This window comes from Thamnophis elegans, chromosome 9 (assembly GCF_009769535.1).
Source record: "Thamnophis elegans isolate rThaEle1 chromosome 9, rThaEle1.pri, whole genome shotgun sequence".
NCBI classification, from domain to species: Eukaryota; Metazoa; Chordata; class Lepidosauria; order Squamata; family Colubridae; genus Thamnophis; species Thamnophis elegans.
This window is the reverse complement of record NC_045549.1, coordinates 3967684-3984629: the sequence shown is the minus strand read 5'-3', so window position 1 is coordinate 3984629 and position 16946 is coordinate 3967684. Positions and strand designations below refer to the sequence as shown.

At 46.8% G+C, this 16946-nt stretch overlaps 2 protein-coding genes across 2 annotated transcripts; both read right to left on the bottom strand.

Moving 5' to 3' along the window:
* Window positions 1-701: 701 nt before the first annotated feature.
* Window positions 702-7228, bottom strand: LOC116512886 (28S ribosomal protein S26, mitochondrial-like). The gene is made up of 4 exons (XM_032223558.1): window positions 6943-7228; window positions 3429-3575; window positions 2745-2868; window positions 702-1303 (listed from the first exon to the last, which is right to left on the bottom strand). The coding sequence occupies exons 1-4, from the start codon at window positions 7158-7160 to the stop codon at window positions 1172-1174; spliced, it is 621 nt and encodes a 206-aa protein (XP_032079449.1). The 5' UTR covers window positions 7161-7228; the 3' UTR covers window positions 702-1171.
* Window positions 7229-9837: 2609 nt separating this feature from the next.
* Window positions 9838-13773, bottom strand: LOC116513556 (neurophysin 1-like). Its single transcript, XM_032224699.1, has 3 exons — window positions 13654-13773; window positions 10793-10997; window positions 9838-9957 (listed from the first exon to the last, which is right to left on the bottom strand). Exons 1-3 carry the CDS (start codon window positions 13771-13773, stop codon window positions 9920-9922), a joined length of 363 nt encoding a protein of 120 aa, XP_032080590.1. The 3' UTR covers window positions 9838-9919.
* Window positions 13774-16946: the final 3173 nt, after the last annotated feature.

Here is a 16946-nt window from a genome sequence, read left to right as displayed (position 1 = left end):
CCGCATGTCTGCATGACCATACACCCCCGTGCTCCCCTCTGCGTATGCACCCCGCACACCTTCGCCTGGTCTTGGCTTCTAGGTTGGAGCAGGAGGATTTCCAGGCTCAGAACGGGGCGCAGAAGTACTGCACGAGGCCCCAAAATGCAATATGAGCACCCCCCCCACATGCGTCCCATTCCCCGTGCATGTGCAGATCCGAAAACCAGCTGGCCAGAGGGAGGTTCGTGCGCATGCACGGTGGAGCTGGGCTGGGGCGATAGCTGGCGTGCCCGCAGAGAGGGCTCTGCGTGCCACCGGGGCTTAGGAATTAATCATCCAAGAACTCAGTCGGTGCTGGAAAAAGAAAAAGGACAAATAAACTGTCAGGTTTCCTAAAAAGGCCCTAATTGATTCATAAGCATCGAGTCAAGTTTTCAATACGAAACCAGTCATTTATTCACAGCACCATTAGGCAAGATCTGTTCGCAGTCAAGCCTCTGCTTTGATTTCTCTCAGAACTTTACCCCTGTTCCTTTCCTGCCCTCAGTCTGTGTCATAAATCACATTTGCCCTATAAGATGCACTCCTCCCAAGCCGGCTGCCATAATCTGAGATCCGACTCCAGCCGACAGTATCCGTGGAATACACTCCCCACCCCACCCCCGTTCTGTCCCCATGACAACACCGAGAGTTGACATAAACAGCTCGGAGCCAGAAAATAAAATATTGTATTTAATTACAGAGCAATCCAGAAAACCTAGAGAATAGGTCAATTGTTCCCCACCCCCACCCCCCAAAAATAGACTTCACTAAACATCGTTGCCTTTTTCCGACGAAGCCAATCTGTGAAAAAGGAAGGAGCAAAAACGGTTTTGCATACGTACAGAGGCAGGGTCACTCTTGCAAAAACTGAGATCGAAAACGAGAAGCAACTCAGGATGAGATGCCAAAATAACACACACACACCCAAAATCACTGAAGATGATCCATGTCTTTCTGAAAAAGAACCGGAGCAGTTGCCAAATCAGACTTGGCCAGTTTGGGAAGCATGAATTATCCGCCACTCCCCATTCCGAGAGCAGGGATGCGGATGGGGTTGGAGCCGTATGGCATCCCTCGATCGCTCGCAGCAAACCTCGGGGTCCGGAGGGAACGTTCCTTCCCCCCGCGAGAGGGGTGGGGGAGCGGGCTACGATATGGCTGTCCTCTTAACTATCCTCCCCTCTTTATCGACGGCAAAATTGTAGTTCTGCGTCTTGTTGAGGCACTCCTCGATCCGCTGGTCTAGGTTTTCCAGGGTGATGAAGTTCTGGGATTCTTCCTGGAGCAACGGAAAGAGCAAAGAGGGAGCAAGAATGAGATCCAAGCTAAACAGCACCAGATTGTATCCTTAAATATTATGATTACCGTATTTTGGCGAGTATAAGACGCACCAAGATTTCGAAGAGGTAAATTTTTTTAAAAAAGTTTTTGCACTCTGCAGGCCTCCCAAACTCTCTGCACACCTCATTTTTTGTGAAAAACAGGGAATGCAGAGACCATCAGAGGCCTGCAAAGTGCTTCTCGCTCTACATGGGGCTGCCCTTGAAGAGTGTTCGAAGACTTCAGTTAGTCCAGAACGCAGCTGCGTGAGCGATTGTGGGTGCACCCAGGTACACCCATGTCACACCTATCTTCCGCGAGCTGCACTGGCTACCCATTACTCTCCGGACCCGCTTCAAGTTGCTGGTCGCTACCTATAAAGCCCTACATGGCATCGGACCTGGATACCTGAGAGACCGCCTCCTGCCGATTACCTCCCTCAGACCGATTAGATCTCACAGGTTAGGTCTCCTCCGGATTCCATCTGCCAGCCAATGTTGGCTGGCGACCCCCCGGGGGAGAGCCTTCTCTGTTGCAGCTCCAGCCCTCTGGAATGATCTCCCTGTCGAGATCCGGACCCTTACTACCCTCCCGGCCTTCCGCAAAGCCACCAAGTCCTGGCTGCTCCAGCTGGCCGGGGGGCCTGTGAAATATCCAGCCCCACGGAAATTGTGAATGTTGCGGTTTTGTTTTTAAAGTGTTGTCTTTGTCTAGTTTTCCCCCTTTCCCTTGTCTTTTTTATTTTATTTTATCAATTTCATATATACATTCACAATTATATGATCTCATAACTGTTATTAATAATATGTATTTATAACAATTTTTCCCTACTGTTAACAATATACTTGAAGATTGCTTTTTTAACATCCCATAGATCCATCTTATCTTACAACGGTCCTACTTCTTCTTCCCTCCCTCCTTCCTTCCCTCCCTCCTTTCTTTTCTCCTTCTCTCCTTCCTTTCCCCCTTCCTTTCCTCCTTCCTTCCCCCCTTCCTTCTCTCCTACATTCCCTCCTTCCTTCCCTCCTTTCTTCTCTCCTTCTCTTCTTCCTTCCCTCCTTCCTTCCCTCCTTTCTTCTCCTTTCCCTTGTCTATTGTGAGCCGCCCGGAGTCCTTCGGGAGTGGGCGGCATACAAGACAAATCAAATCAAATCAAAATCAATTCTGGGGGCTATGGGGGTGGGGGCAAAAATGAGCAAAAAAACGGCCCATTTATTGTGAAAATGGGCCCATATTTTTTTTTTTGCAAAAAAACAGGGCATGCATAGACTTTGGGAGGCTTATAGAGTGCTCCTGGGGGCTGGGGGGGGGGGGCTCTCTCTCTCTCCCCCCTCCCTCTCGCTCTCTCCCCTCTCCTCTCTCTATTCCAGCGGTTGACAGCCCACAACAGGCTGCTTTACCTGTAACTGAAGCACCTCCATCTCTTTCTTCTTGAGAAATTCCTCCTGAAAGGACACCCTGTTTTGATCGCTTTGTAGCTTACGGGCCTTCTCCAGTAATTCCTCCTGCCGGAGACGCTCCAACCTAGCGTGGAAATAGGGAAGAAAGAGACGACCTACTGTTCACAATGTGAACATACATACATACATACATACATACATACATACATACATACATACATACATACATATATATATATATAGATAGATAGATAGATAGATAGATAGATAAATTGAGAGTATCTTGGCGACATTTCGACGAGGTCCCACTCGCCATCTTCAGGCTGGTGCCTTCGGCTTCGTGCTTGTGTGAGCAAAGCGTGATCAGAGCTGCTGTCTTCCTATAAATATTGGTGTGTGTGTGTGGAGTGCTGGCTTTGTTGCTGCAAGCGGGTTGCTTGGCTGTGTTGTTACATCTTGATTAGTTGACGGAGTTGCATTAAAACCTCACGGGATCTTGATTCTATCCCTCTGTTTATGCAGCCTAGAACTAGAACTCCACATTACATCTGTATCATTGCAACCAGAATTAGCCGCGTCAATCCACGCCTGGCCTTCCCAGTGCGAGACAGGGAAATGCTATCACTTCTCCTGAACTTGATGCTGTCTAATGCGTGGAATGAGGCAGGTGCGCACGGATCTTACCTCCGCTCGAGTAAACGCTTGTTTTCTGCGTCGTTCAAGGCCATGAGGTGTTGATGTTCCTCGTCCCGAGCTTTCTTCATCAGCTTCGCCGTCTCCCCGTGCCTGAGATCGTAGGTTTTAAATCGTATTTCTTCCTTCATCTCAAATCTAGCGGAGAGGCCAGGACAGAAGGTGAAAAGATTTCCTCCCCAAATACAAGGGAGTCCCTTGGCACCCCTAAGCGCTGTCATTTAACTCCGCTCAGAAGATTGTTGTGAGGACAACAAAGGCACTGTCAGGAAAAGCCTGTCAGGTTTCCGAAAGATGCCCTAATTAATTCATGAGCCTCAAGCCAAGTTTCAAAAGAAATCCAGTCATTTATTAGGAGCACCATTTCGGCAATACCGCTTTGAAGTCAGATCTAAACCTCATTTGAATTATGGCTGAGCTTTAGCCTTGTTCTTTCTCTCCCCTCAGTCTGTGTTATAAATCACATTCACCAATGAGGTACACACATCACAAACCCTAATAATCTGAGATATCACTCTAGCTGAAGGTATGTGTGGAATGCATTCCTTCCTGCCTTTCCTCACCATGGCAACTTGTTGACAGATTGACAAGTACAATGTGATTGAAAGACAAAGAGGGGATGGGGTGGTGAATTTCTTTAGACAGCCTGTGTTGTGGCCCACCAGCAGATCTGATAGCAGATTTGGACAGTGAGGAGGTTGGGGAGGAACCTGGGCCAGTCCTGGAGTCTGGGGAAGGCTCGGATGAGAGCTCTGTGTCGGAGGCAGAGAGGGGGCCAAGGCCATATGCCAGTTATCAGCTGCCTCCACAGTCAGACATTAGTGAGGCAGAAGAACAGTTGGAGCCTGTTCCCAGTGTGCGCATGCGCAGAACTGCCAAACGAAGGGAAGAGCTAAAGAACAGGGGTGGACTTGGGAGTAAGGCCACAGGTGGATGGTGAATGGCCCCTCCCAGAGGGAATAAAAGAGGAGCAAAAGGGGAGTGGAGTTTGCAGGAGGCAATTAGTTCATTCCTGCATTCTTGCCAAGTATTGTGGCGCCTGAAAGATATCGGCCTGGCTGCTCTCCAAGCCTGTTATAGGTTGGTAATTGTGAACTCTCTTGAAAGACTGTGGGAGAGGAAAGTCTTTGCTGGAGAGGAATTTACTGTAAATAAAAGAGGATTATCGGGATGAGGACTCGGCTTCGTGCTGCTGGGGAAGCCTAGATCAGGACAGCCTGGTCTCCCTTGCTCCAACAATGATCGCATTAAATAGAGCTCAGCAATGGACACATCAGCAGATAAGGACACCTGACATAAGCTGGGCTCGATGGTTAAGCTGGGTGAGGCCTGGTTAGTACCTGGGAGAAACTTCTGTGGAATCTCAGTTCAATTTAAATTGTTTGTAATTGGAAAGATCCCACTTCCACTCCATTGCGTGCTCCCCACCATCATGGCTATTTCTCTATTCATTTGAATGCACTTATTATGTTACCGTTTAGTTTTTTAAAATAATATTTTGTTATTGTAAGCTGCCCAGAATCACCCAAGCAAGATGGGCAGGAATAAATTTAATAGATATAGGTAAGATGATGGATGGATGGATGGATGGATGGATGAATCAAATTTATATGGCTGCCCACTTCATATAAATAGGGATGGATGGATATAGACAGACAAGTGATAGAAGGTAGACAGGGATAGATGACAGAGAAACAATAGAGAAGAGTAATAGAGAGATAAAGATAAATAAATACAAATATAAATATATACCTAGATCATAGATAGATATAGACAGATGATATAGACCAGTGTTTCTCAACCTTGACAACTTGAAGATGTCCGGACTTCAATTCCCAGAATTCCCCAGCCACAGACATCTTCAAGTTGCCAAGGTTGAGAAACACTGATATAGACAGAGACAAAGGCGATAGATGATAAAGGATAGAGAAATAATAGAAATGGGTAGCTATAGATATATAAATCATAGATAGATCAACAGATATAGACAGAGACAGACAGACAAATATAGATGATGATGAATAGAGATCAATGGATGGTAGATGATAGATAGATAGACAGACAGACAGACAGACAGACGGAGATAAATAGATAGATGATAGATAGACAGACAGACAGATAGATAGATAGGTGATAGGTAGGTAGGGAGAGGGAGAGACAGACAGACAGATGATAGAGATAGATAGCTAGACAGATGGATGATAAATGATAGAGAAATAATAGAAATGGGTAGCTATAGATATATAAATCATAGATAGATCAACAGATATAGATAGAGACAGACAGACAAATATAGATGATGATGAATAGAGATCAATGGATGGTAGATGATAGATAGATAGATAGATAGACAGACAGACAGACGGAGATAAATAGATAGATGATAGATAGACAGACAGACAGATAGATAGATAGGTGATAGGTAGGTAGGGAGAGGGAGAGACAGACAGAGATGATAGAGATAGATAGCTAGACAGATGGATGATAAATGATAGAGAAATGATAGAAATGGGTAGCTATAGATATATAAATCATAGATAGATCAACAGATATAGACAGAGACAGAAAGACAAATATAGATGATGATGAATAGAGATCAATGGATGGTAGATGATAGATAGATAGATAGACAGACAGACAGACAGACGGAGATAAATAGATAGATGATAGACAGACAGACAGACAGATAGATAGATAGGTGATAGGTAGGTAGGGAGAGGGAGAGACAGACAGAGATGATAGAGATAGATAGCTAGACAGATGGATGATAAATGATAGAGAAATAATAGAAATGGGTAGCTATAGATATATAAATCATAGATAGATCAACAGATATAGACAGAGACAGACAGACAAATATAGATGATGATGAATAGAGATCAATGGATGGTAGATGATAGATAGATAGATAGATAGATAGATAGATAGATAGATAGATAGATAGACAGACAGACAGACAGACGGAGATAAATAGATAGATGATAGATAGACAGACAGACAGACAGATAGATAGGTGATAGGTAGGTAGGGAGAGGGAGAGACAGACAGACAGACAGAGATGATAGAGATAGATAGCTAGACAGATGGATGATAAATGACAGAGAAATAATAGGTAGATATAGATTCCGTATATAGAAAGAAAGAAAGAAAGAAAGAAAGAAAGAAAGAAAGAAAGAAAGAAATTTTACAAATATAAATTGTAACTGTTGCCAAACATCAAAATTTTGATCACGTGACCATGAGGATGCTGCAACGGTCGCTAAGTGTGAAAATGGTCGCTAAGTGTGAAAATCTGGTCACCTTAACCTAGGTAGATCATAGAGACAGACGGAGGATAGACAGGCAGACCTAGAGAGATAAGGGAGAATGATAGAGAAACAAGGGAGAGAGAGGTTCCTCTTCAGCAGGCCCGAGAGCCTCACAGGCCCCCCAAGTCCCTTCCCTGCCCTTCCAAGGACTCTTCCCTGCTGGGGATGATGGGCTCAGCAATCCCGGAGGGCCTCACCTGAGGGCGTCCACCACCCGCTTGTACTGCCTGTAGCGGTTGATGACCACCAGCAGCTCAGCCGGGTCGACGGGCGGCGGCACCTTGATCCGGTCCGCCTTGGATTTGGCCGGAGGGTCGAAGCGGGTCTTGCGGCCTCGCGCGGGGATCAGGCTCGGGGCGCCGCAGCCCAGTAGGGCGGCCCGGCCGGGAAGGCCCCTCAGCCCCGCCGCCAGCATCGGACGGGAAGCGCGGTCGCGGTACGATCGAAAATTGAACCGGATCCGGAAGTGGCGCCAGGGACGCCGGGAAATGCAGTTCCGCCGACCGCAAGAGGAGCGAGCAGAAACGCTGCCCGCTGTGCTTCCAAGTCCACAGACCGGAAGTTATGTCAGGGATGACGTAACACGCGGGGAGCCTTCAGTGGAGCGGCGGAAAAGCGTCATCTCAATCCCGGAAGCAACTTGAACGCGTTTGGGACTGGAATGCCCTTCTAGGAATTCTGGCCAACATATGACCACAATTGAGTCCTATATTTCTGTTGCTAAGCGAGATGTTAATTTAATTTTATCCCACTTTAGGACATTTCGTGCCACTGTTGTTCAGTGAATCACTATAGCTGTTAAATTAGTGACCCAGTCATTAAGTGAATCTGGCTTCCCCATTGACTGCTCGTCAGAAGGTCACAAAAGGGGGTCACATGCCCCCCCCGCAACCGTCATAAGTATGAGTCCGTTTGCCAAATTTCGATCAGATGAGCATGGGGAATGTTGCAATGGTCGCAAGTGTGAAAAACGGTCATAAGTGACTTTTTTTCACTGCCGTTGTAACTTCAGTCACTAAATGAACTGCTGTAAGTCGAGGACTACCTGTATATGCCTGTGATTGAGTCAATGTGTAGGAAGTTAAACACACACCCCACCTCCAAGAAGAATGAAATATCCTGGGAAATATTGAAAAGGCAAAATATTATATTTCCCTGGATCAGAAATGGGAAAAAAATGTTTTTCAGGCAGGAAGCAGACTCACTCTTAACAGCCCCCACCTTTGTCAATGGACCATTAAAAGACCTGAGCCAGTCTATTCTACATAACAAAGATCCTCCCCACCTCCATGGGGATGGGATTAAGGCATGATAGTATTAGCCCTTGACCCATCTCACCACAGGGCACCTGGGAGGAAGCGATGCTCAACCAAACTTGGACTCAAAACACAGCCTACAGAGTTGCCCCTGCATGGCTCCATGGGAGCCTGACAACCAATCAGAGTACAAGATCAAGATCAAAGGCCAAAGAGGGCACAAAACCAGGGATTTTCAGTATCTCTGCCTCTTTTCTTCTTCACCCAACATCTGGAAGCCTGGGACCCCCTTTTCTGTTCAGGGGCTGAAGCCATGTGGTCCTGTCCACCATTAAACCATCTTTCCAGCAGCCTCCATGTTTCCAGTGTCTTTTCCCCCCACTTGGAACTGAACCCAGGTGGACATTTCCTCCAACAATTGGAAGGACACAGATTTGCTTAAGGACCGCAGGATTCACTTAACAGTTGCAATGATTTTCTTAACAACTGTGACAACAAAAGATAAAATGAAGACAATTTGCTTAGCAACTGCCTCCCTTAGCAATCGAAATTTAGCTGTGGTCGTTAACCGAGGACTACCCATATTCCAACGGTAGGTCTTGCAAGCCTAAGGTATGGAATATCTTCTTCTTGCAATCAAATAAGCAACTTCTAATGTAGCTTTGGAAGTATTTGTTACCTTGATTCTATCCAACACTGGCTATTTGTGAAAGCCTAAAATTGCACTAATTTTTCATTGTTTGATCTGAATTTTTAACACGTTTCTGCTTTGCCTGGGCTGTTTGCAGCAAACCCAACCAGTAAAAAAAAAAAACATTTCATTTTCTCACTCCTTACAAGTCTAAGAGCTGCGGTGGCACATTAGAATGCAGTACTGCAGGCTACTTCTGCTGGCTGCCTGCAATTTGGCAGTTCAAATCTCACCAGGCTTACTCAGCCTTCCATCCTTCCAAGGTGGGTAAAATGAGGAGCCAGATTGTTGGGGACAATATGCTGACTCTGTAAACCGCTTAGCGAGCGCTGTGAAGCGGTACGGTATATAAAGTTGAAGTGCTATTGTTATTGCTAATTGGCCCTTAAATATACATCTATAAATTCATTCGTTCATTCATTCATTCATTCTGTGGGAAGTTATCACCCAGCCCTCTCCCAGAAAAATGAACTATCCTAGGAAATATTGAAAAGGCAGAATATTTCTCTGGATGTGAAAAGAAAGAAACATGCTTTAAAAGACAGAATAGTTGCCTGTAGCTTCCTGCCCATCCACACTTCGTCAATAGGCCATTGGGAAGGCCAGGCTAGCCCACTTTACATAATAAAGACTTCTCTGCTGCAGCTGTAGGGGGAAGGGATATTACCCAACTCTCCACATGGCCTCTGAGAACTCATCTATACCTGGACTCATCACAGCCTAGAGAGTAGCCCCCTGCATGGCACCATGGGAGTCTGACAACCAATCAGAATACATTTCTTACACAGGAACAGGAAACAGAGAGGTGAGACTAAACAGGGTATAAAAAGCCTAGCAAGCCCCTCCCTCAGCCCTTCTCTTCTTCTCCACCAACATTGAAGCCTGTGATCCCCTTTTCTGTTCAGGGCTCAAGCCATGCGGCCCTGTCCAACAATAAACCATCTTTCCAAGCAGCCTCCATGTCTCCAGTGTCTTTTCCCCCACTTGGAACTGGACCCAGAAGGGCATTTTTTTCAACAATTCATTCAACCGGCCATCTCCTTCAAGAAGGGGCTCTATTGATTATTGGAAAGCTAAAGAACACACACTGGATTTTAATGGCTGTTCAACTTTTATTTTGCACAAATGTATGAATTGCAGGCTTTTAGCAAACACATCAGTTCGGTATGATCTACCAGTTCATAATCTAAAATTGTTTTTTTTCCCAGTGTTCTTCCTTGAGTCTTCTCATTCTTGATCACATACGGAATCAACCATGCAACCCTCTGGAAAAGCAAAAACGAAATCAAAGATAAAGAAGCGAATATATCAACAAACAGAGTTCGAGTGGAAAATTTTAATTTAGGATTAGCTGTATCTTTGGGACCTGCAGAATTACAGGTTAGATTAGATATTAGAGCACAGCGAAGATCACTTTCTCTGCCCAGCAGGTAAACCAGGTAAGGAAATCAACTTCACAGAAGGATTAAAATCACTTTTATTGAGATTGGCTATAATCACAAACTCTTCAAGGGCTGCCCCAAAGAAGAGGGAGTCAAGCTATTCTCCAAAGCACCTGAGGGCAGGACAATAGCAATAGCAATAGCAGTTAGACTTATATACCGCTTCATAGGGCTTTCAGCCCTCTCTAAGCGGTTTACAGAGTCAGCATATTGCCCCCAACAATTGGGGTCCTCATTTTACCCACCTCGGAAGGATGGAAGGCTGAGTCAACCCTGAGCCGGTGAGATTTGAACTGCAGAACTGCAGTCGCCTGAAATAGCCTGCAGTGCTGCATTTAACCACTGCGCCACTTCGGCTCTTACTACAGGACAAAAAGCAATGGGTGGAAACTAATCAAGAAGAGAAGCAACTTAGAACTAAGGAGGAATTTCCTGACAGTGAGAACAATTAATCAGTGGAACTCCTTGCCTCTAGAAGTTGTGAATGCCTCAACACTGGAAGTCTTTAAGAAGATGTCGCATAGCCATTTGTCTGTAGTGGTGTTGGGTCTCCTGCCTAATCAGGGGGTTGGACTAGAAGACCTCCAAGGTCCCTTCCAACTTATTCTATTCTATTCTAGACTAGGGGTGACATGATAGCCGTTTCCCAATATCTCACCGTGATTGCAGCAGATGCCAGAGGCAGCACATGTTCCTCCATTGCTCCCGCATGGTTTCCTTCCAGACTCACAAGGGGTAGGGAGAAAATTTTCTTCTTGGCATCGCAAGGTTTCTGCTGTGCCGAAGAAACAGCCAAGCTCTTCCCCGCAACAGATGTTGGGCCCGAAGCAGTGGCCTCTGTTCCTAGGTCCGCAGGAAATGCACTAGCAAAAAAACACGGACATCCGAATGTTTAGCAAATACAATTTACTACATTTTTGGTGTGTGTGTTGTCATCTTGCAGGCAGCAGCTTACAGAAAACCACCATGCTAGTGTGGGAAGTTATCATCCAGCCTTCTCCCAGAAAAATGAAATATCCTAGGAAATATTGAAAAGGCAGAATATTTATCTGGATGTGAAAAGAAACATGTTTCAAAAGACAGAATAGTTGCCTATAGCTTTCTGCCCATCCCCAGCTAATGGGCCATTAAGAAGGCCAGGCTAGCCCACTTTACATAATAAAGACTTCTCCTCACTGCAGCTGTAGGGGGAAGGGATATTACTCAACTGACCACAAGGCATCTGAGAACTCATCACAGCCTAGAGAGTAGCCCCCTGCATGGCACCATAGGAGTCTGACAACCAATCAGAATACATTTCTTACACAGGAACAGGAAACAGAGAGGTGGGACTAAACAGGGTATAAAAAGCCTAGCAAGCCCCTCCCTCAGCCCTTCTCTTCTTCTCCACCAACATTGAAGCATGTGATCACCTTTTCTGTTCAGGGCTCAAGCCATGTGGCCCTGTCCAACAATAAACCATCTTTCCAAGCAGCCTCCATGTCTCCAGTGTCTCCTTCCCCACTTGGAGCTGAACCCAGAAGGACATTTCTTTCAACACTAGGGTCACAAGAGAACCTAAATAATTTAGCCCAGGGTGTCAGGGTTCCGACTAATGAACCCCACCAAAGCAAGCATGGTCGAAACGATCCAATCTCTGAATGCAAAACTTTTATCAAGTACGTCATTTCGGCACCGATGAGGGCAAAACCGAATCCAGCTAATTCCCGCGCGAACCCGCACAATAATTAAAACACAACGGCCGTATGAACAAAGGTCATAAGTCACTTTTCTCAGGGCTGTTGTAACTTCGAACAATCACTGAAATAAATGGCTGTCGTGTGAGGATTACCTCTATAAAAACTATTATTGACAAAGGAATCATTTTTCTTCTCTGCCGATGGAGCTAAAAATATCCTTTGAGCCGGTCATATAATTGCACTATTAAACAGAATTGCTGGTTGACCGTGATTCATCTTCATCTTTCAATTCAGACCCTTTCTATCAATATTCCTCTTGACTCTGGGAGAATTGGTTTTCTTGTCTATAAAGGATGTCCTTAAATCAAGAGGTGGCGTTCAGCAGGTTCTGACCAGTTCTGGAGAACCAGTAGCCGAAATTTTGAGTAGTTCGGAGCACCGGTAAATACCACCTCTGACTGACCCTGACCCCATCTATTCTCTGCCTCCTGAGTCCCAGGTGATTGGAATGGGGATGTTGCAGTATCCTTTCCCCCCGGAGTGGGGAGGAAATGGAGATTTTGTAATATCCATTCCCCTGGAGTGGGGAGGGAATGGGGATTTTGCAGTATCCTTCCCCTGAAGTGGAGACGGAATGGGGATTTTGCAGTATCCATTTTCCTGGAGTGGAGAGGGACTGGAGACTTTGCAGTATCCTTTCCCGTGGAGCAGGGAGGGAATGGGGATTTTGCAATATCCTTTCCCCTGGAGTGGGGAGGGAATGGAGATTTTGCAATATCCTTTCCCCTGGAGCGGGGAGGGAATGGAGATTTTGCAATATCCATTCCCCTGGAGTGGAGAGGGAATGGAGACTTTGCAGTATCCTTTCTCCTGGAGCGGGGAGGGAATGGGGATTTTGCAATATCCTTTCCCCTGGAGTTGGGACGGAATGGAGATTTTGCAGTATCCTTTCCCCAGGAGTGGGGAGGGAATGGGGATTTTGCAATATCCATTCCCCTGGAGTGGAGAGGGAATGGGAATTTTGCAATATCCATTCCCCTGGAGTTGGGACGGAATGGAGATTTTGCAGTATCCTTTCCCCAGGAGTGGGGAGGGAATGGGGATTTTGCAATATCCTTTCCCCTGGAGTTGGGACGGAATGGAGATTTTGCAGTATCCTTTCCCCAGGAGTGGGGAGGGAATGGGGATTTTGCAATATCCTTTCCCCTGGAGTTGGGACGGAATGGAGATTTTGCAGTATCCTTTCCCCAGGAGTGGGGAGGGAATGGGGATTTTGCAATATCCTTTCCCCTGGAGTTGGGACGGAATGGAGATTTTGCAGTATCCTTTCCCCAGGAGTGGGGAGGGAATGGGGATTTTGCAATATCCTTTCCCCTGGAGTTGGGACGGAATGGAGATTTTGCAGTATCCTTTCCCCAGGAGTGGGGAGGGAATGGGGATTTTGCAGTATCCCTCCCCAGGAAGTGGAGAGGGAATGGGAATTTTGCAATATCCATTCCCCTGGAGTAGAGAGGGAATGGGGATTTTGCAATATCCTTTCCCCTGGAGTTGGGACGGAATGGAGATTTTGCAGTATCCTTTTCCCTGGAGTGGGGATGGAATGGAGACTTTGCAGTATCCTTTCCCCAGGAGTGGGGAGGGAATGGGGATATTGCAGTATCCTTCCCTGCCGTGCCCACCAAGCAATGCCGGGTCCACAGAACCGGTAGTAAAAAAAATTTTTGAATCCCACCACTGCCTTAGATATCAGAGGTAGCCAAGAAAGAGATGAGTCCAACAATTCTGAAGCATGGCTACCTCTGTACCCATAATTCTGCGTCAAATATCCCAGGTACCTTACCTTTCTGACTTCCATGTCCAGAATTGACCGCTTCCCTCCAATGGGGCAATTCTGAATGTAGCAAGCAGAAGAAAAAGCGAGCAGCGAAAATAAGCAGAGAGTCAACACGGTGTAAGACATCTTGGCAATCCCTGCTAGTTGCCTAGTTTATGGAATTGTGCAGAAAACCTCGCCCTGGTTCCCTCTTGGTAGCTGCCAGCATTTATACGGCCGGGAGGTCTGCGTAGGCAGGGCACCAGCCTCCTCGCCCGTCTCTCTTAAAAAGCACAAGAGATTGCTGTCCATGCCAGAGGTCTCATCTAATATGCCGAGGTCGCAGGCGTGAGGTCAGTCAAATATGGACAATTTGCGGTTGTGCGTTTTTCCTCCAAAGTGGGGGGAAAGGGAGGGCGAGGACCAAGACTCCAGAAGTGGTGGACGTCACGGGGGGGGGGGGGGGACAAGCAACTGGATCGCTTCTCTTCGTAACTTTCAAGAGGCCTCAATGGAATAAACCAGTTATTGGTAATCCTCATCTATAATTGAGCCCCAAATTTCTGTTGGTAAGCAAGACAGTGGTTATGTGAGTTTTGCTCCATTTTACGGATTTCTTGCCACAGTGGTTATGAGCAACTAGATAGTTTTCTTCGTCCTTTCAAGAGTTCTCAATGGAGGAAACCACTTAGAAGACCGAGGCTTCCCGAGAGCATGAAGCACACCTCTGGTCCTGACAACCCCTTTATTAATTGTCTGTGAATTCTGCTCATTCACACCCAGCAAAGTCTTTCAAAGGAGGATTTACAGTCACAGACCTTATCTGGCTTGGAGAGCTGCCAGGCTGATAGCTGCAAAACTTGGCAAGGAGCCTCGGAGAGTCAGGAACCAATTAAGCGAACTGATGGTCTCCTGCAAACTCCACTCCCCTGTTGCTCCCCTTTGATTTCCTCTGGGAGGGGCCATTCACCGTCCACCTGTGGCCTTACTCCCAAGTCGACCCTTGTTCCTTAGCTCTTCCCTTCGTCTGGCAGCTCTGCACATGCGCACACTGTGAACAGGCTCCAGCTGTTCTTCTGCCTCATCAGAGCCTTCCCCAGACTCCAGGACTGGCCCAGGTTCCTCCCCAACCTCCCCCCTGTCCAAATCTGCTGCCAACTTTCCTGGCTGCTGGCAGGCCACAACAGATAGTGTCTTCCTTAATGAGACGTCAGCTTCACCATCACCACAGTCTTCAGTTTCAGGAGTTGGGATTTTGGTTCCCAAATTTCTCAACCAGCACGAGCAAAATAACAGAAGAACCTAAGCAACATCTTCCTAGATGGGACCCCTGCCCTATCTAATCCAGCAGTCGGTCCTCCCAGAGGCCAAACAGCTGCACCAGGAAACCCATCGATCACCCGGCAGGTGGCGTCCAACAGCCTTCGATCGCCAGACCTTCCATGAATCGGTCTTCCCATTTTTGAAGCCAACCCAGATGGCAGGTAGCACCACATTTCCAAGACCCTTTCGTTGGGAATTCTAGACCCAGATTTTTGGGACGCTGGATTCTATTCATATATCAACTAGTTCCTTCACAAAGTGTGTGCTGCAGACTCCAATCCATCACGCTCTCTGTTGTGGCCCAGCAGTAGGAGCCGTTGGAGCTGCCACCAGACTACGACATCGAGGGCCCCTATGAATGGGCTCTGGAGGATGTGGAGGACCCTGGACAGGGTTCCGACTCCGAGCAGGGTGCAGGGAGGCTGGTTGGCCCCCAGGAGGCACCTGAGCCTTGGACCAGTGGGGAGGAGACAAGGGAGAGTGAGCCGGACGCCAGCAGTGAGTTGTTCCTGGATGCCCGGCACCGAAGAGCTAATAGGCGTCAGGAACAGTTGCGCAGTTACAGGAGATAATTGCACTCAGCTGGTGGTCATTAGGCTCCTCTCCAGACTATAAAAGGACTGCTTGTGCACACGCTCCTCTTGCAGAAGTCAACGCATTGACTAAAAATTGGAGAACTTTCGTAACTAGCTTGGCAGGCTGGATTGCTGCCAAGGTTTGCCTGAGTTGCTGCCAAGGTCATTATCTGTTTGTTAAGCTTGGCTTTCAGCCACCGAGGTTTTGGTTTCTTGCTATTAAAGGACATTCCAGTTAAGCTTGTCTCGGCATTCGTTACTGGATGGAGGAGCGGGTCAGAACAGCTCTCTATCCAATAAGAAGCACTGGTTCTTTAAAAAACCACATAACTTGTCCTCAGCAGAGGAAAATATGTTAATGTAACAAAGGTTAGAGGGGAGGGAAGGAGGATAGTAGGGAAGTCAGGATGGAGAGGAGAAAGGAGAGGAACAGGAAAGGCAGAAGAAGGGGGGAAGGATAAGGAGGAGGAAGAGAAAGAAGAGAAGGGAAAGAAGGTGGGAAGAAAGAAGGAGAGAAGAAAGAGAAGAAACCGGGGGAGGAAGGAGGGAGGGAAGAGGAGAGGGTAGTAAAGAGGGAAAGAGGGAGGGAAAGAAAGAGAGAAGGAGAGTTGAAAGGAAGGAAGGAAGGAGGGAGGAAAGGAGGGAGATTAAGAGAAAAGGAAGGAGGAGGGAAAGAGGAAGGGAAGGAGGGAAGGTGTGTGAGAAGGAGGGGGGGACCGAGGGAGGGAAAGGAGGGGGAAGGAAAGGAGGAAAGGAGAAAAGAAAGGAGGGAAGGCAGGAGAGAAGGAAGTAAGGGGGGGAGGGAAGAAAAGGGTATGGAAAAGAAGAAATGAGGGAAGAGAAGAGGGAGGGAAGGAATAAGATACCTAACCTTTGATGTTTATAACGATTTGATAGTATGGGAATATCTCGAAATGTAGTTGTATTGTTTTTTACAAGTTATGGATGTTGTATTTTCTTTTTACCAATAAAATCTTTTTTAAAAATTAAAAACAACAACAACAACAACAACCACGTAGTATATACTGGAGGTCCTGCTATAGAATAGGCAGCATTTGGCTCAACAGTAGTACCCATGATTTAGGTCTCTAGCTATCAGGAGGACATCCGGATGAGATTTTCTTGGGCAATTTTAGGAACAAGGCCACCAGCAGTGGATGCCAAGACGTCTTACACTGTGTTGACTTTCTGCTTGTTTTGATCGCTTTTTCTTTTGCTCGCTACATCCAGATTGGAGGGAAGCATAGAATATAGAATAATAGAATTGGAGGAGACCTTGGAAGTCTTCTAATCCAACCCACTGCTGGAGCAGGAGATCCTACATCCGTGATGGCAAACCTAAGGCATGTTTACCAGAAGGGGCACACAGAGCCCTCTCGGAAGATGCCTGTGCCGTCGCCAGCTGCTCTTCTGGTTTCTGAC

Coding starts and splice junctions, on each gene's coding strand:
- LOC116512886 (XM_032223558.1), bottom strand. CDS start 7,160: ATGCTGGCGGCGGGGCTGAGGGGCCTTCCCGGCCGGGCCGCCCTACTG. Junction 3,576..6,942: donor CGGGTGGTGGACGCCCTCAG/GTGAGGCCCTCC, acceptor CCTCTCCGCTAG/ATTTGAGATGAAGGAAGAAA. Junction 2,869..3,428: donor AAGCGTTTACTCGAGCGGAG/GTAAGATCCGTG, acceptor TTTCCACGCTAG/GTTGGAGCGTCTCCGGCAGG.
- LOC116513556 (XM_032224699.1), bottom strand. CDS start 13,773: ATGTCTTACACCGTGTTGACTCTCTGCTTATTTTCGCTGCTCGCTTTT. Junction 10,998..13,653: donor TGGACATGGAAGTCAGAAAG/GTAAGGTACCTG, acceptor TTTTTTTGCTAG/TGCATTTCCTGCGGACCTAG. Junction 9,958..10,792: donor TGGCATCTGCTGCAATCACG/GTGAGATATTGG, acceptor TTGCTTTTCCAG/AGGGTTGCATGGTTGATTCC.